The sequence below is a fragment of the Pleurodeles waltl genome, chromosome 3_2, assembly GCF_031143425.1.
Source record: "Pleurodeles waltl isolate 20211129_DDA chromosome 3_2, aPleWal1.hap1.20221129, whole genome shotgun sequence".
In the NCBI taxonomy this organism is placed as follows: Eukaryota; Metazoa; Chordata; class Amphibia; order Caudata; family Salamandridae; genus Pleurodeles; species Pleurodeles waltl.
The window spans coordinates 155,099,288-155,123,696 of NC_090441.1; the positions used below are offsets into that span (position 1 = coordinate 155,099,288).

At 45.3% G+C, this 24,409-nt stretch overlaps 1 protein-coding gene across 1 annotated transcript in view; it reads right to left on the minus strand.

Annotated features, from left to right (window-relative positions):
• Positions 1 to 21,293, minus strand: part of LOC138286610 (ICOS ligand-like) — a 240,243-nt gene extending 218,950 nt beyond the window's left edge. The window contains exon 1 of the mRNA XM_069227041.1: positions 20,964 to 21,293. Coding sequence (XP_069083142.1) covers positions 20,964 to 20,983 — 20 coding nt within the window. The 5' untranslated portion in view covers positions 20,984 to 21,293. The remainder of the gene's footprint in view (positions 1 to 20,963) is intronic.
• Between the last annotated feature and the right edge of the window lie 3,116 nt (positions 21,294 to 24,409).

Here is a 24,409-nt window from a genome sequence, read left to right on the forward strand (position 1 = left end):
AGAGCAAGCCAACCATACTTCCGCTTTCGAGACAACTACTACACTAACAGCAATAGAGAGGTTTAGGTTAGATGAGAAGTATTTGCATGAGGGTAATAATGCTTGAGGGGAACTTTCGTCTAATGTCTTCTAGCTCTTGCTGAGGGAGTATGTTGAGAAGATGGATGCGAAGAATTGCTTTGTGTGTATGCAGATTCCTTCATCAGTTGAGGAAGGAGTTACTTATCATAATCTGCCACTAATGTATGGGATAAATTGTAGTCTGTTACTAACAAGGTTCTATAACCAAGAGTACATTAAATATTTCTATACAAATTACGACATGATGTTTTCGTTCATCCCTATAATTGGGTATTTGAGTAAAGTAGCTAAAGATAATGACATAGTATTAGTTAGAGGATTCTTTGAGCCTACAGTAACATTTGCCATGGCTTATGTACACCGCTACAACTTGACATTCTTGCTTACATCTTTAGAGAAGAGCTTCTTAGATCACACAGATGACAGGTGAAAGGCGTTGAAGGAGAGGTTAGAAAAAGGCTTAGAAAAAATGACTTACAAGAATGATTATGCTTATAGTGCAATAAAAACAAAAGGGAAATTAGCTTTAGATGCACAACACGTGGGTAAGATTTGTGTATATAGGCCTAAATCTCGCACTGAAACTTTATTTGTGGGACCGAGTGAATGTGGACATGTGTTTTTGTCTCAGAGTAAATGGACATTTATGTTGAATGGACAGGATCCTGGGATTTATTACATCTGTGGTCCTAATGCTTATTACCGGCTTCCAAGAGGATGGTATGGGACATGTTATCTGGGAATAGTTTTTCCAAATATTTTTCAAATGGATGACTTAAAGAAGTTTCCAGAATTGCCTGAATTACATCGTATGAGACAGAGGAGGGAGTCTCCTTCTGGTATAGTGGGAGATATATTTGGAGGAATAATTCCTTCAGTGGGAGATTCGAAAGTTGTCTACTATTGTGGATAACATGCTGACAAGTTTTTCAGGAGCCATGCTCCTGATAGATACTGAATTAGCTGCTGAAAGAGCTATGAATCTTCAGAATCATCTTGCTTTAGACATTCTTTTAGCGAAGGATGGCGGACTTTTGTAGAATGATTAATTCTAGGCATTGTTGTTCATTCATTCCTGATAATAGTAAAGAAATTAGGAGCTTACTTACTAATCTCACTAATGGAAGTACTGACTTAAAAGAAAGAAGAGTTTGGGAGAAAGTTGGCAAAGGTCTTGCTTTAGTCGGAAATTAGCTCAGCAACATTTGGGATGGGATGTTATAAAAATAATAAAGGGAATATTGATTATTTTGGTTTGCTTCATTGGAATTTGGGGAATATGTCAATTGTGCAAAAAAATCAAATTGAATAAGGCAAAGAATAATAAGAGGAGGGAAGAAAAGAAAAGGGAAAAATTGTTTAGGGACAATTTGAAAAGTGAACGAAGATTTGAAGGGATTGAAATGACAGAATTTTAGCTGATGCAAAAATTTGTGGGAGAAGATTTAGTGTGATGACACACTTAGTCAACAGAGGAGGGATTGCTAAAGCAGGTGTTCTAATAAAAATATTAATGAGTATTCATGTATTCAGAGTAATATATTTGTGTAGAAAATGTAATAACGTAGACAAAATAATGCACGCATTTGAAAGTGTGATCACGATGAATGGCCACCAATGTTCACTAAGTGTACTTATTCATGGCTTATTAATATGAACTGTTGAGCATTTGTTTGATTAAAGTAGTAATATGTCATATTAAAAGTTATGCATTATGCAATTGCTTTATTAATTGAAAGCCTTAACTTAGCAGAGGTCTTGGCCTAGTTGCACGGCCTCATGTCAAGTTGCATTTCTTGCACATTTAATAAAATGTCTGTCTTAGAGAATTAAACTGTAATTTTCCACTGTGCTGACCAAATGTGCTCGTAGCAAAAAGTATTTCTCATGAAAACCGCTTGGTAGAAGATGCTGTTCTTGCTAAATGTAACAAAATGGGCATAATGGTTGTAAGACTGACTTATTCAGGAGAAGAACAATGGAGACCCTGACTGGAGTATAAGCTGCAACAATATTGTTACCTGACGAGCCGGGGGATGCAGACATTACAAGAGAAGCCAATCAGCTACATGTGAACTGTGTACTAGTAGAAATTACAGATTTTATATTTTAGTTTTATTGGAAAAAGTGTGAACATGCGAACCCTTGACCAATAGGGACTTGAGAAGTAGTTTTAGGAAATCTAACTTAACGGGACTGCACTGAGAAGAAGACACTGCTATTCGCCGTTCGCCGTTCTTCTTGAAGGATTCCCTCTAGACATACGAACTGCCTCAAGACTTTGCCCTTTCCGAACTTTGATGCTGAATCCTGGATCCTTGCTGACCAGACTGATGTCCTGAGGACGACGACTGACACTGCTTGCTGATCCATACTGAGGATAGGTACTATGAATTAGAACAATGATTATTATGTCTATTTGTTTTTGTTTCTAGATACCAACTGTAATATTTTGAGAGAGCCATAGTTAGATGGTTTTCAGATTTGTGTTGACTCAATTTCTTTGCATGAAGCCCAACATGCTAATTCTAATCTGACGTTAATTAGGGAATCAACTGATGACGTCCACTATACGGAATAACAATTGAGGTCTTTCTTTGCTGAAATTAAACGTATGTGATATTGTATGCGCAGTTATTCTTGCTACTAATTCTCACTGTTTATTCGATTGTGTAGTAGCTCAAGCTTTGATTAAATTGCGTTTCTTTCACAGATTCGGACAGCCAGTGATGTTTCTGTATGCTTATCATTTGATTTTGAGATTAACTTGCATGACTTTAGCATTGTTAATATAGGGAAATAAACATTCTAACTGTTACATAATGGTGTGGTTATTCATGACTGCGAGGACATGGTGTGTGACAATTACTGACGCATGTTGATTACTAATGCTACTTATTATCAATGATTATTGATTGATTATTGATCTGCCTGTACTGAATCTATGGTGGGAAAATCTTAAATGCGAGTCAAAAGGTTCATCGACCTATTCGCGTCCCCTTCTAAGTTTACTTATTAAGGTCCGATGTGCTAACAATATCTATCATTAGTGAAACAGATAAAGTGGCACTGGATCCCCAGGGCTTGAGGGCCCACTGCGTCAGAATCATCACTGTCTTATTCTCCAAAAGAGGTATGGGGCCTTGCTAGCATTAGAGCTTCGGAAACCATTGCTGCAAAGTGATTGCAACATGGGGGGGGGCTTATTTTTTAGGTCGAGCCTAGGGAGCCTGCATGCGCTGTCTCTCGACATGCTGTAAACTATTTCTGTGGGATTTCACCATGTCCATCACACACCCATCACTTTAACTTGTTTCTTGGCCTACCTTCAAAATTCCTTTGGTTTGTTAGGTAAATGATTTATGTTTGTCCTGTCTTGAGCCTGTTTTGTTTCCGCCTTGGAGACTGACCCTGTTACATGGATTATTGCACAATCAGCCATATACCTTAGTGTAAACGCACTACTTTTTTCTTTTGACTCTCCGCTTCGCACTCAGGGCTATATTTTGTTTTTTTCACTGGCGTCTCGCTGTTTCTTTGCAGTGGTTGGACCCGAAAACAGCTGCAAGCTGGAGGGAGATAATTTTTTATTTATTAATATAACGCGAGCTCGATAGGAGCGCTTTACATGAGCATCAGTTAAATATGCAGCCCCATTTCTCAATTCTTTCCAAGTTTAGATGTTGAAAAATATACTACCTGGCTCCTTTTAAGTAGAAAAAACATAAGGGAAACCCTCAACGCGGCTCTCTCCGGCACAGCGGGAGAGCCAATACTACAATATTCACTGCACTCGGAAACCTTGCCCCATAATGCTTTGCAGGCCATTACTTTTGCAACACATCTTTGCCCATAACTCAGCCTGTGGTGGTCTTGGGACAATGGGACCACCACCAAAATGTTCATCACAACATGTTCTTTCTGTCCAGTTCTGGGTTCCCACACTAGGTTACGGGGGACCCAAAATCATAACTTCTCCCACCATTCAATGTCTTTTTAGGCTCTCTCATGGCTGGAGCTTTTGCACTACAGCAGGGAGTAGTTTGTGTTCTAAAGGCCTTGTTCGTAATAATATTCTAGCAGGCCTGGAAATGTGTAATGCACTATGTCCTCTAGGGGCTGAATATATGGTTACATGACCCTGTTTCTTCCAAATGCTATTTTTATTTTGGTGCCCTTTAGGGGATGTTCTGACCATTACAGTCTAATGCCAAATATATGAAGCAATGCACAAACACAGTTTATTTCTGGTAAAGGTTTAATGTATTGCATGGCTAAATACTTATAAGGTCCCAAAGGCGAGACCTTTTGGCTATGCCAATGCTTATTTCTGAAAGTGACAGAGTCTGTTTCAGGAATGAAGTGATGGCCTTCATGGGGACAAAGGCAGAGAAGGAGCCTGCTACTCAGGGCTGCAGCTATCACTAGTGTAGCAGTTACAATTGCATTGGGGCCCAGGAACGTGAGAGTCTCACAACACCCTAATTATGTGGGGTAAAGTTTTTCATCAGTTTTAGTTTTTGTGTGACGTGTTTGCTCTTTAATACTGCTCACATTTAGTGTAGAATTTGAGCTACTGAAAAGTACCCCTGAAATTATCTGGCAGGCTCAGGTCCCCTGTTAAATGCGTGGAAGTGCTCACTCACTCTAAGACCGTCGTCTAATGAATGTGGGGGCTGAGGAGGAGGCTTGCTGCAGTTCCACACTCCCCAGACCAGAGAATGCCTTTTTGGTACTGTGCACGGCCACCAGAGTGCCACAGGTAAGCACTGGGCACTTCGGATAAGGTCACTGGTGCCAGGCAGGGAAACTCTGCAGATGAAGGTTGTAGGCCGGGCACTTCACTCCCTCATAGCGCCACAGCAAACACTCTGCTCAAGTCGGTGCCACTCACATGCAAACCAGGAGTCTGTGGTTTCTCGTTCCTTTTTTGCAGCTAACTCCAGTCAACTTGCTGGGGTCATGGTCGCCAGATGGACAGGATTTTATTCGGATATTTGGTGAGCCAAGGGGAGAGCTTGGTTAGGCGTCTGACTGAGCTGCCATCTTAACCATGCCCCTCGCCCTGGTTCTAGCTTATCAGGGGCACAAAAGACTGGTGACACCCTTTGTGAGTGTTCTGATGCAGTCTTTGTAATGTGCATGTGTGGTAAATGACATATCCACCCCCATCAAGTCAGAGATGGCCATCCTGCCAACACCTATTCCCCCTTTGTTTCACAGTCTGGGAGCAATAACAAAGACCAACTGCCAGCTACACCTAGTCATGTGACCCAGGGTACAGGCTACAGACACCCAATGGTTGAGACAAGAAATTGCCAATTTTCTAAAAGTGGCATTTTCATAATTGTAACTTAAAAACCAGATTCATTATTAAAGAGGGTTTTAAATTACAATTCTTTAGACACCAAACTCAAAATTCCTACTTGCTCTCAATTGAACGTTAGCGCTTATCAAATGTAATAAGCTAACTTAATGTTATCCTATGGCAGATGTAGGGCTTTCAGTAGTGAAAAACAAATGTAAGAGCTTTTCATTGCCAAGACAAGTAAAACTTAAAAGTACATGTCCATCTTTTTAAATACACTGCACCCTGCTCTCTGGACTGTTTAGGGCAGACCCTAGGGGTGCCATATGTATTTAAATGTATGGTTTAAGCCTGGCAAAAGGTTTATTTTACTATATCCTAGTGGCAATTTAAAACTGCACACAAAGGCTGCAATCACAATCCTGAGACATGTTTAAAAGGGCTTCTTAAGTGGGTGGCACAGTCAGTGTTGAAGGCCCACTAGTAGCATTTCATTTACAGGCCCTAGGTATATGTAGTACCACTTGGGTTTAAGCCAGTCTTACTATGTTTAAAGGAGAAAGCACAAGTACTTTAGCACTAGTCAGCAGTGGTGAAGTGCAAAAAGTCCTAAAAGCCAACATAAATGAGATCAGCAAAAGTGAAGGAGCATGACAAAAGGTTTGGGGAAAGTCAACCCAAAGGCTGACAGGTCTAACAACTACCAAAACACTTTTCTTGCGATCTTGTACTTCACAGATGCATATGTTTTATGGCATGTCTATGTACTGTTAGAAGTGTGCACATTTCTGTCTAATATGTAATGCTGAGGTTTTGCCTGTGGTGTGTGATTTGGTCTATGGTGTGCTGTTGTGAATACGTTGATACCCAAGTATATGGAACATTTGAACGGGTTTGGAACGGTGCGCAGAATATTGTCTAATGCGTTGTGATGAAAATGTGTGTGTTGATGCTATGAGAGGCTTGTGAGCGTGCTAACTTTGTAGTGTATCTACATTGTGTTGGTTGTCACCATGTGGACACTGGAAGGATGAAAGGCTAATGGCGCCTTTCTAGAATTTGAACCTGTGATATATACTTTGGGAGGGATCTCAGAGAGAAATGTGTTCTGCACGCATTTGTGCAAACCTACCTTATTTGGTAGGGGTAGTCTTTGGGGAAGAGAGAGGTGCCAAGTGTAATCCAGCATGTATGGAGATTTGTGGGTGGACACTGGTATTCATGGGCAGTACCAATTACACCCCTCCATCTTAAAATGAAACAAGTGTCCTTAAAAATATACGTGAAAGCAAAACAACAACTCGTCAGGCATGAGTCATTAGCTATGGCATGCTGCAAGCAGGCTGAAACTTGTAGCAGAAAATGGGCAACATAAATGAAATTTAAGTCATTAATAATTCTCAAACAAGTCGTCAGTACCAACTCAATCAGAGTGTGTTAGTAAGTACACTTGCTGGTGTCATTTGCACCCTAAATGAGAACCCATGACATTTATTGTGAGCCCAAATAAGACAATAAAATGCCAATTTTCTTTTGGCCTTGAAAGAACGGTCCACTTGTGTCAGTGATATGCAGTGAAGTTTGTTTGTTAACTGCAGATGCTTACAACATGATTGTTTTCAATGTTGTTGTATCACCAGTGCACTTGTGTGAGCAAACTGGCATACTGCACTGCATGTAGAGGACCATATTTTACACATATATTGCCACCAGTAGAGAAGTGCATAGGCCCAGACTTTCATACTACAGCCACCTTAACTCACTAAATGTTGGATAGATCACTGGAAAACCAACAGCTTCCAGGCGCTGTCACGTAGGCTCTCATTATCCTAATGAAACTACTGGATTTTGAGCAGCAAGATCGTCCACAGTGTGGGGGACTGAGTCTGACCCACGGTGGATGACGCTTGTCGCTCCAAATCCGTGTTTTGCTCCGGCTAACTAGCAGTGCCTCATCTCTCCCGAATGGTAGGGCTGATTGGGCAGTCGAGCACATGACATATCAGTACTTCTCAGGGAAGTCGTGGTCACTCAGGTCACAACCGGTTCTCTCATACACAGTGCGGTCTCATATATAAATGACAATAAAGGCAGTATAGGTTTTTGATTGGTTTTAATAAAACAACTGCATTTTGGATAGCAAAGCGTGAGCTGCAATAACCATTACTACACAACACAGTAATACTAAAATAGTAACGATAGAGTGAAGCACAAGAATAAGGCTATCATAGTGCAGCTAGAATCGATGGATTATTCCCTCTCTGAATTATATTTTGAGCACAGCATGTTAAGCTCTAAGCCTGCCTTTCAGGTTCCCCCGGGAGGACATCGACCCTCATACCTGAGCAAAGGCCTGTAATCTGCGTCAGCATCTGCAACGGGGCATTCAGCATACAGTTGTGGTTCCCTGGTTGGAATCTCCCTCTTGACGTGTACTAGGACTAGAAAGTGTTTTTATAACTAAGACGCAGATGTTCTAAGAAAATGTCCCTACGTAAGGATGTGTATTTTCTACGAATGTTGGAGACGAAACTTCTACCACGTTTACCGGCAATGTACCAGACTGTAGCCTTGACTGAAGCACAGGACGATTAAGAATGCATTGTTTGAGAACACAGTGCTGAACTAAGCTAAACAGTTTGATAGAAGAAATTAAAACAAGACCGTAAAACTGGTTATTGTAAAATGACAGTGCAGAGCTGAATAAAATATATCTTGGTCAAGGTGCACAGCGGCCTAGTATATAAAACTAACGTGCATGGAGCTACACTTAAAACGGCTACACAACACACCTAATAAAAACACTAGAGCAGAGACTGCACCTTGACAAAAATGTGATTCTTGAATTGCTTTATGAAGAGGACACTGACAGGCAAGATCTGTTAGCTGTGCCTACGTCATATTATCAACTTGGGAAAATCTTATAGGTGACACAAAAGAGAGTACACAACTTTCAAAAACAGATGTGAGAGGGCTGTGCATGCACTACTAGCACCCTGAAGTATGCTCACCACTAAAGCCTGGAGAAGGCTATACTTTCTCTAGGGTTGACTCAATAGTTTTTCCAAAGTAATCAGACTGCATTGCTCTCAGTCACCTGACAATAAACCATTTCCTGCAGTGAAACGTCTCTCAAGAGACGTGGCAACTTGACGGCCCTGGTGGTGTTGTACTCGACAGAGAGGTACGGGTGGAGTTGGGGGTGTACCAGAGTAGGTGTTTTACCTTATAGCCGAGCACATGGGGAGTTCTAGGACCCACTCCATGAGCCCGCTGTCAATGTCCTGCTGCTCAGACCTCTCCCCTCTGTGCCTCCTTTCCCACCACTCTGCTACAATCTCAAATTTCTGTGTCCTGAGCCCACCTAAGGAAAATGTTTTGAAGTCAGGCACGCTCCAAACCTTTATGGCAAGACTTGGAGGAGCTGGAGTGGTAAGGCTGAACGCAAGGACTGGAAGGGCCCCAGTTAACATGACAGCCGTCACCGACCCCGTAACTCACCCCGCACAGCCCATTACCTCGCCACCCCTGTGCCAGTGACTGCATGCAATAACGCTGGGGAACTCTGAGCACCAAGTCGCTAGCGGCAACAAGGGCTGGGCCTAGCTCACCCCATTGACACTGACTGGAGCAATTATTTAAAGGACAGCACGCGCTGTCACTCCTCTCACTTGTCTATTGAGAGGCTTCACACACACTATATTGCAGAATCATCAGGCAGGTGAGGTGCTCTCTAGACTGCAAGCAACTGCCACCCGCTTGTTGCTGAAGACACGAAAGCCCTGCTACAATAACTCACCTGTTCGGTGCCTCCTCAGCCAGATACTCGCAGTGGGAAACAAGGGCTACTTACAGCGCACTGACCACTGAAGGTGCCTCAGCGCTTTATCAATCTTGCCTACAGAGGGCCCCTTAGCTGGACTAACCGCCACTGATTCAGCTCCATATGCCCACTCTAAGACCTAAGGAGGAGTCACTGCGGCAGCGACATGGTGCAGACCCCTCTATCAGCATACCTCCCTTCTACCAGCCAGAACAAGATGAGACGCAGTCACGCTTGCATCACAATCTGACCCACTATGGTCCTACACTGCATAGGGGTTCCAGTTCCCCTGATTGCTTCACAAGCCTACCCTTATGGACACCCTCTTGTCACTCACTCAATATATTCGTGGACTCCTACGGGAACTATCACCATGGTGAAGCCAAAATCCATGAAGCCATTGTTGCCAGATTTGACTGCATCACCACTACCTCATGCCCACACCTCCATGGACAACACGACGGACGCCCTACACCACCTGGAGATCATCCTCAACACGCACTCCACACAATTTGAAAAAATCCTACAAGCCATACTTGAGAGCAAGACCTCATTGGAAACAAGAAGCAACACCATTTCTCTAGAGGTCAACCTACCACGAACTGCCCATCATAAACTGGTGGATTGTGTGAACGATACTGAATCGACACGGTGCAAGAACTGCTGTCACAGATGAAGACACTGAATGAGGACATGACCTCCCTACATTGAAGGGCAGAAGACCCCGAAGGTAGATTTAGGTGCAACAACATTCGCCTGCTGGGAGTTCCTAAGAGAGTTGAAGGTCCTAGCATGGAACTCTTTGTGCAACACTGGCTGATTGAGGCAGTGATAGATGGGAGAGCCCCTAAGTTATTTTCTGTAGAGAGGGCACACAGGATATCTTACAGGCAGCTGCCTCTAAGAACCCTACCGCAGTCCATTATTGCCCGACTCCTCAACTTTTGAGACCGTGACTTGGTACTCCAAACCTTCAGTGTGAAGGGCCCAAAGAAATATGAAAATGCCTTGCCCATCGCATATCCTGATTTCACTGCAGAAGTACAATGCCTTTGTAATTCTTACTTTAAAGTAAAGCAGAAACTACGGGAACTAAACTACAAGTACGCCCTCTTGTTCCCCAGAGAAACTACGCATGGTAGCAGGCAAGAAGACTCATGTGTTCTCTTCATCAGAAGATGTTTGGACTTGGCTCAGTGCCAAAGGATTGGCACTCACGACAACTGGAGACTCCACTGACGGAGAATGGCTGACTCCTCGCAACACCGATCGCAAGCACAAGACCACCAAGGTCCGACCTTCATGTGACCAAGTGGCCGGTGAACAGGCTAGAGCCGCGTTGGAGGCCTCACAACTCAGCTCCAACTCTTTTGCCCCCTCCAAAAAGTCCACCCGACAGACTAACTCGGAAGCAGGAGATTCCGAACTAGCAACAGCAGCATCCTTCCAAGGCCCCGCAGTCACTCTGCGGTCTTTGGGCAAACTGTGACACTGGTAGGTCCATATCAATGCTAGATGATGATGGCCTATACATGGTCTGCAACTCCTGGCCGTTAAGGTAAGCCAGTTCACCCTCAACTGTCAGGACGGAGCCCTGTAGTGGGCTGGGGAAACAAACTCACTTGTTCAACACTCCCTATGCCTCCTAGAGCCTTCAAAGTGAACTTTTTTTTAACCTGGATGCAATTCTGTTGGTACACCATTAGGGAATTACTAAAACTGTTATGTCACCTGACCTGTGGGGATTAGGAGGGGGAGAGGGGATTATTGTCTGTTTCCTTTATTGCTTATAATGTTTTTACTATGTTGTTAAAATGTCACTGCACACAATCATACATTATAGGGGTGCAAACACACAGAGTCACACCATGCCAAGCTCGATCCTGGGTATGTACTTTGCTCCTCCTCCAAACCCCATGGGTTATGGTTGCTACACAAGATAACTGGATACAACATCATCACTTGGAATGCAGGCGGCATAGTGACACCTGCCAAACGATATCGGGTACACGCATACTTCAAACGCCGTCACACACACACATCACCCTAATACAGGAATCTCACCTTACGGAGATGGAATTACACAGACTACACGCGAAATGGAGGGATCAAGTATACTGCACTACCACATCGGCATATGCTCGTGAGGTACACATATTTATTTCCCCAGGGGTGCCCTATGTGGTAAATAGGCTCACCTCTGATGCAGGGGGTCGGTACGTAATCATAGAAGGACATCTAGATAGATCCCCGCTTCCATTAGTGGGTATATATGCCGCTAACTCCAACCAACCTGAATTCTTTGATACCCTTACTCCAGCACTATTCATAGATCTCCAGGCACCTGGCCTCTGGGGTGGGGACTTCAAATGCATGGTGGATATAGACCTGGACAGCTCTGTGCCTCCAACGCATGCTGCGACTTGTGTTAAGACGTTGCAGTACCTTAGGTCATGGCTAGCGTAGAGCCATCTCCATGCTATATGGCGCCTAGGACATCCAACCCAACTGGAATACTCGTTTAATTCCCTGGTCCACACTATCCACATGCGACTGGACTTGTTAGTCAGTAAAGGGACATTGGCTCCACATTTTACACAATAAGAATATTCAGCCTGTACTCTATCAGACCACTGTCCTCTCCAAGTAGAGTTACAATGGGGCAAACCGATCCCGAAAATTCCCACGTGGTGACTACAGCCCAAGGCCTTGCTCGACCCCCCATTCAGGGAAGACCTGTCACAATGCATTACTCAATACTTTGAGCACAACAAGGGCTCTACCCCCACCAGAGCGGTGGACTGGGATGCCCATAAGATGGTCATAACGGGTCATTGCATGTCCACCACGTGGGGCATCTGCCACACACTCTATAGCACTCTATATGGAACTAATGGCTCTGGAGCGTGACCCACGCACATTAGAAAGGGAAGTGGCTGTTAACACACAGGAGTTAGCACGACTTAGACAGATGCGCAAACAATACAAGAAAGGGGATGTGCGCCTAAACCGACACAACTATAAACACCGAATGGCCACAATCCATGCGAAGGGTGACTACATGGGTAGATTACTGGCCTGGTTGGTCAGAGAGGACCAGCAGCGCACACCGATGGGAGCCATAGGTAGCAGAGATGGCCTTGTGATTAACACACAAATGGGAATCAATGCAGAATTCCGTAAATTTTACGGCACACTCTATGCAGCAGAGCCAGTTCCTGCCCCTGACAGCATACCCACGTTTCTGAAAGATTTACCCCTAACCGGGCTGTGTGCCCTCCAGCACACTGAGCTCGATGCCCCTATAAAGCTTAAGGAAATTAAATTAGCAATTTCACAAATCACTAGAAATAAAACTCCAGGCTTGATGGCTTGCCTGTTGAGTACTGTACCATATTCTCGGCATCGCTCTCCCAACATTTACTACAGGTATTTCACGAGGTTCCACTCGTCCAACCAGCTGCTGACTTCAATGCGTGAGGCCATAATCATGGTCCTCCATAAACAAGGTTGAGACCCATTGGACGTGCGATGCAATCATCCCCTGTCCTTATTAAACCTTGATTGTAAGGTGTTGGGAAAAATATTTGCTAATAGATTGCTTCCTTTTATTAGTACATTACTACACCCAGACCAGTCAGGGTTTATACCTGGACATAACACCTTCCTCAGCATCAGGCGCCTATTGCGATTGATTCGGGACACGCCCTCTGGGAGTGGCAGTGTCCCTGAATATAGAAAAAGCCTTTGACGCCTTAATCTGGACCTATTTGTGATCCACATTGGAGCACATGAGCTTCGGTTCTAGGTTTTTAAGTTGGGTACTCATATGACATGCTAACCTGATAGCTTGGGGCAAGACAGGCCAACTGATATCAGACAGCTTCCCCAAGCAAGGGGGCACTCGCCAGGGATGCCCACTGTTGCCCCTATTATTTGCCATTGCAATGCAGCCCCTGGCTTCTCACCTACACCTTCACGCGGTAGAATGGGGGATCTTAGAATTAACGACCCATCATATTGGATCATTGTACACGCCAACGATGCTCCATTGTTCCTGCACGACGTAGGCTCATCCTTACCAGAGTTGATGGGAATGCTGGAAGTCTTCTGCTCAAGCTCAGGACTCCGGGTTAGCTGGAGTAAATCATGTTTGTTTCCGTATGCCCAAACACCTGATCCGCACTGAGATGCAGAACCCAGGCATCGTCTCCAATGGTGCCATGACACCTTTAAATATCTCGGTATACACATTTGAGATTCTGAAGCCGCCCTTCAGGAGACATCTTGGGGCATGTGGTTCTGTCCATTTGCGAAACCCTCCCCTTTTGGATGTTCGCTGCCCCTGTCCCCACTGGGATGCACAGCGATTGCCAAAATTTTAATCTGACCAGCAGTACTATACTTCTTTGCTGCGCTCCCTATAGTCCTCCGCCAATCCTTCTTCTGTGCCCTCAACGGTCTACTGCTGGACTTGATATGGGGATCAGGCCATCGGCGAGTAGCCCTAACGGCCGCTCAACGCTATGTCCATGATATACTCCTTCATATTGATGGAGTCAATAATTACTATAGTCCAAGCAAAGACTAGGTGGGATAGTGTGCTACCCCGTCCACTCACAGCTAAGTCATGGACGCAAGTGCCCAATAGGTCAAAGAAGTATCCAGTAACCCTCCCTTTAGGTATACGCAATTCATTTACATACACCAAACATATTTATCCCCACACTGCATCGGACGCATGTTCCCCGCAGTGCAAGCCAACTTCCCCCACTGCAGACGGCCAGAAGCTGGATTCTACCATATGGTGTGGGACTGCCCTCTGCTACAAGTGTCCTGGACTGAGATCACAGCTATCACGACATTCACCCACCTTGAATGATCGGCCCTTGTATCACAATTGTGCTTGGAAAGCCGGCCAGGCATTGCAGTTCCCGACACGAGACACCCAGGATGTGTTGACTGGCACCCTTACATCTTCATATCCTATATACCCCTAAGTGGTACTCAATGTATCAACTCACGTTCCCACCCACGCACCTTCTGTTAATTAGTAGCTAATCAGTCCCACCTATGGACAGTGTCTCCCACCTGTTTACTCTCACTGATTTATCTCTGTATCTTTTATTGTGAATGCAGCAGGTTTGAGATTGGTGCCATTTAATCCTGCAATGTTAATGTTCAAGAACCCACCTTATCTGGAAAGTTTCAGTTATGTACTATTGTGCTTGTCGATTTGTTATACTCTCTTTACCTTTCATTCTATGTAATTGATATCAATAAACAGATTATAAAAACAAAAACTGGGACCCGGGCAGGGAGGTAGAAAATGTCAAGCACCTATGGGGATGGAAACTGTAAACGCTTTTCCTGCTTCAAAACTGGCACCAAGTTATAAATATTGAACCCTCAGATTCACCTTTTCAGTACACCGCTGGACCTGTGCATACTAAAGAAGATGGACACCCTTTTGTTTGCGACGTGCTCTACTTGCTGAGAAAGAAGACTGGACCTGCACCCTTCATACTGTGCTAAAGTGATTCCAAGGGTCAGCCGAATGACCTCCTGCTCTGAGCTACTAGGGACCTAACAACCTCCAGAGGCCTCACTGCATCTGACAGCTGTCCTGCTGCTTGGACCTGAAACAGCACCGGCCTGTGCCCTGCCAGCCTCTGCTGGAGTATGTTCCTGATCCCCAAGGGGTGCCCTGCAGGTCTTGGAGGCTTGGTGTGGCATCAGTTTAGGTCCCTGTTTAAAAAAAGGAGAAATCCCAAAGTTTTTGGCTCCTCGTGACCAAGAATGGGCCTGTTCGTATCAGGATCCTGCCGCCCGCATCAACCACTAATGCGAAGCTCTGCTGAACCTGACTCTGCCCTACAGCGAGCAACTACAGCATCGACAGCTAGTACTGACCGCCAATACAAATCTCGATTAACGCAACACCAGACAGGCTCTTCGTGCTACAGAGATGACCATCTGCAATGCCGGTCCTGCTCTTCACGCTACAGCAATGACCATCCATGATGCTCTCTCTGCTCTATGTCCCTCCCTCCACCGTGAACTGAAGTTTTCGTGCCAGGCTCTAGAAGGTAACCTTTTTAGCGGGACTAAACTGGTCCCTGTAAATGGGCCGTGCTTCATTGTGGTCGACCTCAACCCCATGTGGTGCTTCAAATCTTTTAAATTCTTAAATCTTTAATACTTAAATCTTTGAAATTACATATATTCGATTCCACTGATTGGATTTTTGTCAATTTGATCTCAAATAATTTATTAAATTTTACTATTTTTTCAAATTGGGTAGGGATTTTTTTTGTGTTGTGAATTCACTTTATTACTGTTTGAAGTGGTGCATAAATTCATTGTGCATTGCCTCTAAGTTAAGCCTGACAGCTTTTGTGCCAAGTTATCAGAGGGTTAAGCACAGGTTAATCTGGGGTTTGCATGTGTTTCACCCTGACAAGAATTGTGGTTGCTGCTCGAGTAGGGTTTCACCCCCTCAACCAGTAACCCAATTTCCTACGGTAATGATAGTAGACGTTTAATGTTACAGAAATCATAGACAAATTTAGTAATATTTGGTACAAGATTTGCATGAGAAAACTGATGCAAACCCGTGCCAGTGTATGTCAGAATGGGTATGTCAAAATCTGTTTTCACCAAGATTACACAGAACATGACACTACATGATTTTACAAAACTGCTTAACGTGTGAGTAGTTCATGAAACCGATACTTATCAGTAAACATCACTAGCTCGAAGCATAGTTCCCCTCATTCCAGGCAATACTCTTTAAGGAGGTCATGCCCCCAGGCAGACCTTTCATCATGAAGGTCCCAAAGTCATTCTTTTATGCTCATTCCCATCATCCCTAACACAACGCAAAAGGGCCCTTCCCTCCTGCAAACCTCCTTTGCAAATCAAGAAACAAACATTGTTGGAGATGCAACACTCGGGTGGGAGGAGGAGGGAAGAGAAGGACTATGTTTTGGGGTAATGAAGTTTACCCGCATGTAATGGTTTCATTACAGCCGTAAATGTCCACTTCGTCCCAGTCATTACTCGTTGAAGAGATTACAATTACCATTTTAAACAGACTGCACACCAGCAACCTGATGTTATAGAATTTATAGAGATCAACAAATTACTTTTTAGCTGACTTAATCACAGCTGACCCAAAGCTACTCATTAAGGATTCAGTAAGGTCCACCCTGTAATGCTTTACAAATGTGTGATGAGATGGCCAGGTTGCTACCCTACAGATCTCCTGTAGGGAGACTCCCCCAGCTTCTGCCCACACCGCTGAAGTCACTGTCATGGGGCAAAACTGGACATTAACCCAAGGAGGTGCACCCCCCACCCCCACTACCGAGAGTGCTTGTGATACTGCCTGGCCCACCCGTCTGCTCAGCGCAGAGAAAGATACTTTTCCATTTAATAACTGAAGCATGTGCCACAAACATAGAATTTGAAACTAAAATCATTGGTTTGGTCCAAATAAATCCCTAAGGCCTTCTTGACATTTAAAGAGAAAGGAACCTCTAACATGGCCGGCAATGCTGTCGCCTCAGAAAGATTGAGGGGCATATTTATACTCCGTTTGCGCCGAATTAGCGTAGTTTTTTTCGACGCAAATTCGGCGCAAAACAAACGCCATATTTATACTTTGGCGTTAGACGTGTCTAGCGCCAAAGTGCACGGAGTTAGCGTCATTTTTTTGCGTGAACGCCTTCCTTGCGTTAATGAGATGCAAGGTAGGCGTTCCCGTCTTAAAAAATGACTCCGACGCATATGCGTCGTATTTATACTCCCGGGCAAAAATCACGCCCGGGAGTGGGCGGGGCAAAAAACCCCGCATTTGCGCCTCTTTTTAACGCCTGGGTCAGGGCAGGCGTTAAGTGACCTGTGGGCTCAAAATGAGCCCACAGCTGCCCTCCCCTGCCCCCAGGGACCCCCCCTGCCACCCTTGCCCACCCCAGGAGGACCCCCAAGGATGGAGGGACCCACCCCAGGGACATTAAGGTAAGTTGAGGTAAGTATATATATATATTTTTTTTAATATTTTTTTTGTGGCATAGGGGGGCCTTATTTGTGCCCCCCTACATGCCACTATGCCCAATGACCATGCCCAGGGGACATAAGTCCCCTGGGCATGGCCATTGGGCAAGGGGGCATGACTCCTGTCTTTACTAAGACAGGAGTCATGTAAATGGCGTCTGGGCGTCGTAAAAAATGGCGCAAATCGGGTTGAGGCGATTTTTTTGCCTCAACCTGACTTGCCCCATTTTAAGACGCCCTAACGCCATTTTCCCCCTACGCCGGCGCTGCCTGGTGTACGTGGTTTTTTTTCGCGCACACCAGGCAGCGCCGGCCTGCTTGCGCCGGCTAACGCCATTCAATAAATACGGCGCCCGCATGGCGCTTCAGAATGGCGTTAGACGGCGCTAATATTTTTCACGCTAAACTGCGTTAGCGCAGTTTAGCGTCAAAAAGTATAAATATGGCCCTGAGTTTGGAGTGGATTTTATAATCACTGTAGGATCTGTCTACAACAGAATCCTATTGTAAAAAAAATGTAAGCAAGGGTACATAATCACCAGTAACCCTCACTATCCCAACCTTCTTGCCAATGTTATGGCAATGAGAAAAGATATCACTTTGTCACTCCCTAATAGTTAAAAAGGATCAGCTCGCAATCCTCTGAGGAACACAGACAGGTCCCAAGGCGAGACTGAAACTGGAAGCCCATGGGGCTTGTGCGGTGAAAGGCCTGTCTGGGGGTGCAGCCCCGCCTCACAGAGTAATGACGCATGAGGAGGATGGGCTAGGGGGTAATATCATTCTCAGCTCTGAATGTTCAATTTTCTTTGAGTTCTAAATACTCCCAGAGAGTCCTTCTAAGCTCTGCAGACGTCACACAGAGACTGTCTGTCTGTCCCTCTAGCCCCTCCCCATCCTCGGGGTTCCCTCTCACTCTCCCCACCTGTTTATTTATTATACCTGGACCCTCCAAAGCTTTCACACAGTGCCCCCTCCGCCCCTAACCTTCACTCTCTGTCATGGTCACCCCTTCCCAAGCTTCCCTCTGGGGCCACCACCAGCAAAGAGTTTGGACTGTGATCCCACCACCGTCCCACCCCCATCCAACACCCACCTGTGTCTGATCCAGGCCTCTATGTCACCCCCTCCCGTCCCCCCCCCCCCCCCACGCCCCATCTAACAAGTGCGCTTTCTCTCACACCCCCAAATAACAGTTTCAAGGCGCTTTCTACTGAAACATTTGAAAGCCAGCAGCAGTATTCTAAAGTAATTGACTTCAGAACATATTAAAGCAAGACCCAATGACCCGCCCTAATAGTTTTAGCACATTAACGTCGAACATACCAATTATTATCAATTGCCTGTAAATGTTTAACTCTAATCAGCGCCTCTAATCTAGTTCTCCCATGGGCAGACATTCGTCTCAGGTGGCACAGAGGTGTGTTACATCTCCTGGGTCTTAAGGTCGAATATTTCCTAGTTTGGCACCTCCGAGGGCTTTGGTGGAGGCGGGAGAAGCTTTATACTGTTTCTGCGCACTATATATCTACCTCAATCACTGGTGGCCCTGAGGGTGATCACAATCTGGAAAACATCTTTTAAACACCGCACTGTGTTTATCCAGGGAGTTTTCATGTTAGCCCATTCCTAGTGGGATGCTGGCACCTGCATGTGGACGGCTCTGCGCACTCTCAGCCACTGGCCTGTTTAACCCTTGATCGCCCACAAGAAAAAAATGCAGAAAGCGAACATACATTTAATTTGCATTTCAGAAATTTGACAATTGACCCCCGCACATATATTTAGGGTCAATGATACTATGATTGTTCTTACTTGCCACATAATGCACCACCTGCTGCGTAATTTGAAGAGTTCACATAAAAGACAATTTGTTTCTAGTGCTGCATGTAAATCTCAGCAGGGACAAATCTTTTGAAAACTTTTACCCATCACCTTTTGGTTGGTAATTGCTGTATTCAGTTGATAAGATTGTACTAATGTGGTGCAGGTTTGCCCACACCCTTTCAATAGTTACTGAACAAGAAAATTAATGCTGCTACATCATGCCGCATAATTTCCCTTTCTTAGCCGCATAATCTGTCCTATCAGTTGCTGCTCCATTGTTACATAATTTCATTTGCCCTGCATATAATAACGTCCACCATTTCTGTTTTTTCACCTAACAGCATGATTCATTTTCGGTTTAAAACCCCAGCACGCAAAGTTCTGCTACATTGCAGCACTGGCCTGTTTGGTCACATGAGTTGCCAGAAAATTAAAATACCCCCCACTTGAACCACACCGAGCAGGCAATGCGAGCAAGCCTGACCCTGCTTAGGAGATTTTCCTTCCCCTTCCAGCCATCTGTCCGTGAACCCTTGACCTTTTTAGTTCTTCAGCCATTCGCCTGTCAGTTCCTCCACCATCCAATCTATTCAGCCATCACTGTACATTTCATTCACTGACCTCTCCAACCCAGTGCTTAGTGTGAGACAAAGTGGGTGCCAGTGCCCTCGCCAGGAGGCACCACCCGTTGTCCCTGCCAGCGCCGCCAGTGACAACACCAACACAACTACTAAACAGCGTGCCCCCCAAGTGTGTGAATTCCGACTATGTCTTGCCCCCCAAACTATAGGAATGCGTTGGGAGGCTTTGCGCGCTATATTGAAGTAACAAGCACCTGTTGTTGTGCTAGCCTCTGAATTACACGGAGTGCATGACCATATAGCAGACTGTCAGTCCCGGTGGGTGCCGAGCACCGGAAAGCACCAGCTCAAATTAAGCACTGCTCCAACCAGACATCCATCGCTTCACCCTTTCATATACCCTTTCACTCTTCCCTCTGTGCCCATTTTTCATCCTTCCATCCCGTCACCTTTTCACCTAGCAGTCCCTTCACTCTCCCATCCATCCCGATGGCCTTCTTTCACAGTCCCTTCCTTCCTTTCACCTTCCATTCTTTCTCTCTCATCTTTTTATTTCTTCGTTTTCTCTCTACGGCACACTTGGACTATTTCTCTCCCCCTCTCTGTTACCCTTATATTCTCCATTCCATTATTGCACTTCCTGTTTTCTTTCTCTGCACCTCAGCCATGACCCATACCCATCTGTAACAATGTGCTCTGCTATTACTTATTAGCATTTTGTCTGCAAAGGGAAGAGGTCCACAAATGACTAATTAACTTTTTAGTGGGGGCCAGTTCACCAGCCTACAGTCCCACGGAGAGCCCCCTCCAAGCTGGGATTTACATTTTGACATAGGCAATTAGTCCATTTAAAGAAAACCTGCTAGCTCCCTTCTTAAAACCAAATGTAAACTCTGCTCGCATATCTTGTGAGGGTTCACTCTTTCATTCACAGCATGCATTAAAACAAGCATTGGCACGGGGAATCGTTTAGTATTTTTTGTAGTGGTAACTGGTAAGTTTAATACAGAGCTTCAGAACTCAACAAAGGTACAGCATGGCCAACAGCCTTCCCTCACACAGCCACAGCTGAAGTAACTGTGATCTAGACAGGCACACAGGCGCCAACCTGTCTGACGGGGTGCTGAATGCGCGCACTAGGCGCTTTACAGTCCCAGAACATGGCGCTGCTACCGCACAAAATATTAAGGGTCGCCAGTGACCTCAACAAAGCAAACGTCAAACTTCTCTCTGACCCGGACCTTGAGAAGTGCGGGTCAGCATCTGACCAATGGGTTTCACTTACCTTGATTTGGGGACCCCCATCCTGCAGGGCCACACTGCTTCCTAGATGAGGGGGCGTCTCGGGTGATAAAGGAGCGCTGCTGGCGCCGAGGTCTCTCTCTTCCTCATGCCGCACATGCTGCTCTCCCGAGGCTGCCTGTCTGCTGATGTCTCTCCGACGGCGCCTCCTGTGGCTGACGCGCCGTCTTCTCGGGGCTCCGGTCACTGCTCAAGGCTTCCCTGCCCCCGTGTGTGTGTCTCGGAGTGCATGTCTCGAATGACTCCAGACTGTGTGATGTCTCGGTGTCCCTGTCTCCTGGGCCCTTTCTCCCCGAGGTGTCCTCTGACAGTCGTCTGTTACGATGTCTGACCCTTCCTGACCTCTTATATGCCCGCCCCTGTCCACTCCCTCGGGTGTCTCTCCGCTTGTCTCTGGTCCGTCTCTCTCCACCCCGGTGTGTCTCTTCCTTTATTTGTCTCTACTCCCGGGCTGTCTTTTTATCCATTCCTTTTCTGTGGCTGTCTCTTCTCTGTGTTACTCTCGGTGTCTCTACTGCTCTCTTCTGTGGCTCTCCTCTCTCGTTCTCTTCTCCTCTGTGCTTCTGTCTCATGTGCTTCTCGCTCTGCCCTCCTCCAATGTATCTCACTCCTGTCAGTCTGTCCTCTGCCCCTGTCTCCCCCCACCCTGCTGTCTCCTTTCCTCTGTTTCTCCTCCTCCCTGAGGTCGCTCCTCTGTGCCAGTGCCCCTGTCTCTGCCTCTCCTCCAGTGTCTCTCTCCTGTCAGTCTGTCCTCTGCCCCCGTCTCCCCCCTCCCTGCTGTCTCCTTTCCTCTGTTTCTCCTCCTCCCCGCAGTCTCTCCTCTGTGCCTGTCTCTCCTCAGTTCCGCTCCCCACACAGGTGCTTCCTCTTACACTGTATGTCTCTCCTATCAGTCTCTCCTCTGCCCCTGTCTCCCCCTCCCTGCTGTCTCCTTTCCTCTGTTACTCCTCCCCCTGCAGTCGCTCCTCTGTGCCAGTGCCTGTCTCTGCCTCTCCTCCAGTGTATGTCTCTCCTGTCAGTCTATCCTCTGCCCCTGCCTCCCCTCTCCCTGCTGTCTCCTTTCCTCTGTTACTCCTCCCCCTGCAGTCTCTCCTCTGTGCCCGTCTCCTCAGTTCCGCTCCCCACACAGGTGCTTCCTCTTACACTGTATGTCTCTCCTATCAGTCTCTCCTCTGCCCCTGTCTCCCCCTCCCTGCTGTTTCCTTTCCTCTGTTTCTCGTCCCCCTGCAGTCACTCCTCTGTGCCCGTCTTTCCTCAGTTCCGCTCCTCACACAGCTGCCTCCTCGCGCCCCGCAGGTCTCCACAGTGCGCGCGGCGCGCTCTTCCTCATTCCTCTGACAGCGCCCACAGAGCGCCAAGAAAGGGGCGGGGGGCACAGAGCCTGGACAACACCTCCCTGTCTCCCACTCTTCAATCTTCCCGCCTTTTCCCTGCTCACTTTCTCCCCCTTTCTCTCCTTCTTTCCTTCCATGCTTCTTCCCCTCCTCCTCCCCTGCCTTCTTTCACTTTCGTTTCCTATTTATTTCATTCTTTTTTTGATGTTTCCTACTCTTATTTCTTTTGCATCGGTTCCTTTTTTTCCAAATCCCCTTCTTTTCTTTCTTCTCTATTTCTTTCTCACTAGTTATTTTGCTAATTATTTTCTAATTCCTCCCTTCCCTCGTTCATTATCTTCTTTTTTTTACAGCATCCTTTTGCAATTTCTTTCTTTTTTTTACTAATTCTTTAGCTCTATTATTAGGTTTCGCCTTCGGCACAGCACACGCTGTCTGGTTTCGAAGGGAAACATCACTTACAACGTGGTAAATGCAACATGCACTTACCACGATGCCTTTACAACGCATATGCATTTACCACGCATGGCTTTACCACGAATATACCTTTACCATGCATATACATTTACCACGGATGCCTTTACAATGAATTTCTTTGTAATGGCATGCATGGTAAAGGTGTATGTGTGGTAAAGGTTTTAAAGGTAAGTATAGGTAAATATTAAGTGGGTTGAGTGATTATTTATATATATATATATATATATATATATATAGTGTGTAGGGTGGGTAACAGTTATTGGTGGTAAATGCATTTTTAAGTTTTACGATGGGTATGGGATTTGGGGTGGCAAGGGTATTTTTAGGTTTTAGGGTTGGTATGGGTTTTAGGGTGGTAAGGGTATTTTTAAGTTTTAGGGTTGGTATGGGTTTTGGGGTGTTAAGGGTATTTTTAGGTTTTAGGTTTGGTATGGGTTTTTAGGGTGGTAAGGGGATTTTTTGTATTTTAGGGTTGGTATGGGTTTTTGGATGGTAAGGACATTTTTAGGTTTTAGGATGGGTATGGGATTTGGGGTGGTAAGAGCATTTTTAGGTTTTCGGGTGGGTATGGGTTTTCAGGTGGTAAGGTAATTTTTAGGGTTTAGGGTAGGTAGGGTTTTTGGGTGGAAAGGTGTGTTTCTAGTAAAGACATACTTGGTAAAGGCATATGCATGGTAAAAAGTAGAAGTAATTCTAACATACATATTTTATATATATATATATATAAATACACACACACACATTTATATAGAAATATATATTACATATATATGTATGTGTGTGTGTATTTATACACACACACACACATATATATATATACAAAATGTATGTTATACTTACCTCTACTTTTTACCATGCATATGCCTTTACCAACTTTGTCTTTACTACGAAAGTTTTGTGGTAAAGACATGCGTGGTAAAAGCATATGCGTGGTAAAAACATTTAGTGGTAAGTGCATGCGTGGTAATGACCATGTATTGTACTTACCGCGTTGTAAAGGCATGCGTTGTAAGTGCATGCGTTGTTCCATAATACATCCGGTTTCCAAAGGCCTATTGTTACATCATGAAAATTGCTTGCCATTGGTCGGCATTATAGTCATGCCTTGTTTGCTTGCTTCCTATTGGATGGCTTACCTTCCATCTTTTGCGCGTGCCCCTTCACTGGAAGGTAGCTTCTTCACTTTCCTTTGATTAGCTGACTTCTGTACCTCCACTGCTCACACTAAGAGTTATTTTTTTCTCTTTCATTCCGAACTCCATTAGTCTATTAGAATGCATGTGGTCTGTAGCTCTATCCCATGTGTGCTACTAACCCCCCTTCTGAAATGCCAGGACTCCCCTATATCGTGTTGCTGCCTCTCCCTCCCAGCTTGTCTGTAAAAGCACAACAGCATCAGGGGTATTTGTGCTGGGGCATGGCTGAAGCGCAGACTTTATGGCTTGTTTTTGTTTTGTGTCCAGTGCTCCACATCAGAGGTGTCAGGCGCCTCCACCCCCTACTTTAGCCGCATATGCGGGGTGGATGCTTTCAGAATTCCGTTTAGTATAAAGCTTAATTTGGTTTTAAATTATTGTATATTTCTCCTTTGACTATAATTAAATACCACTGGTGTCCA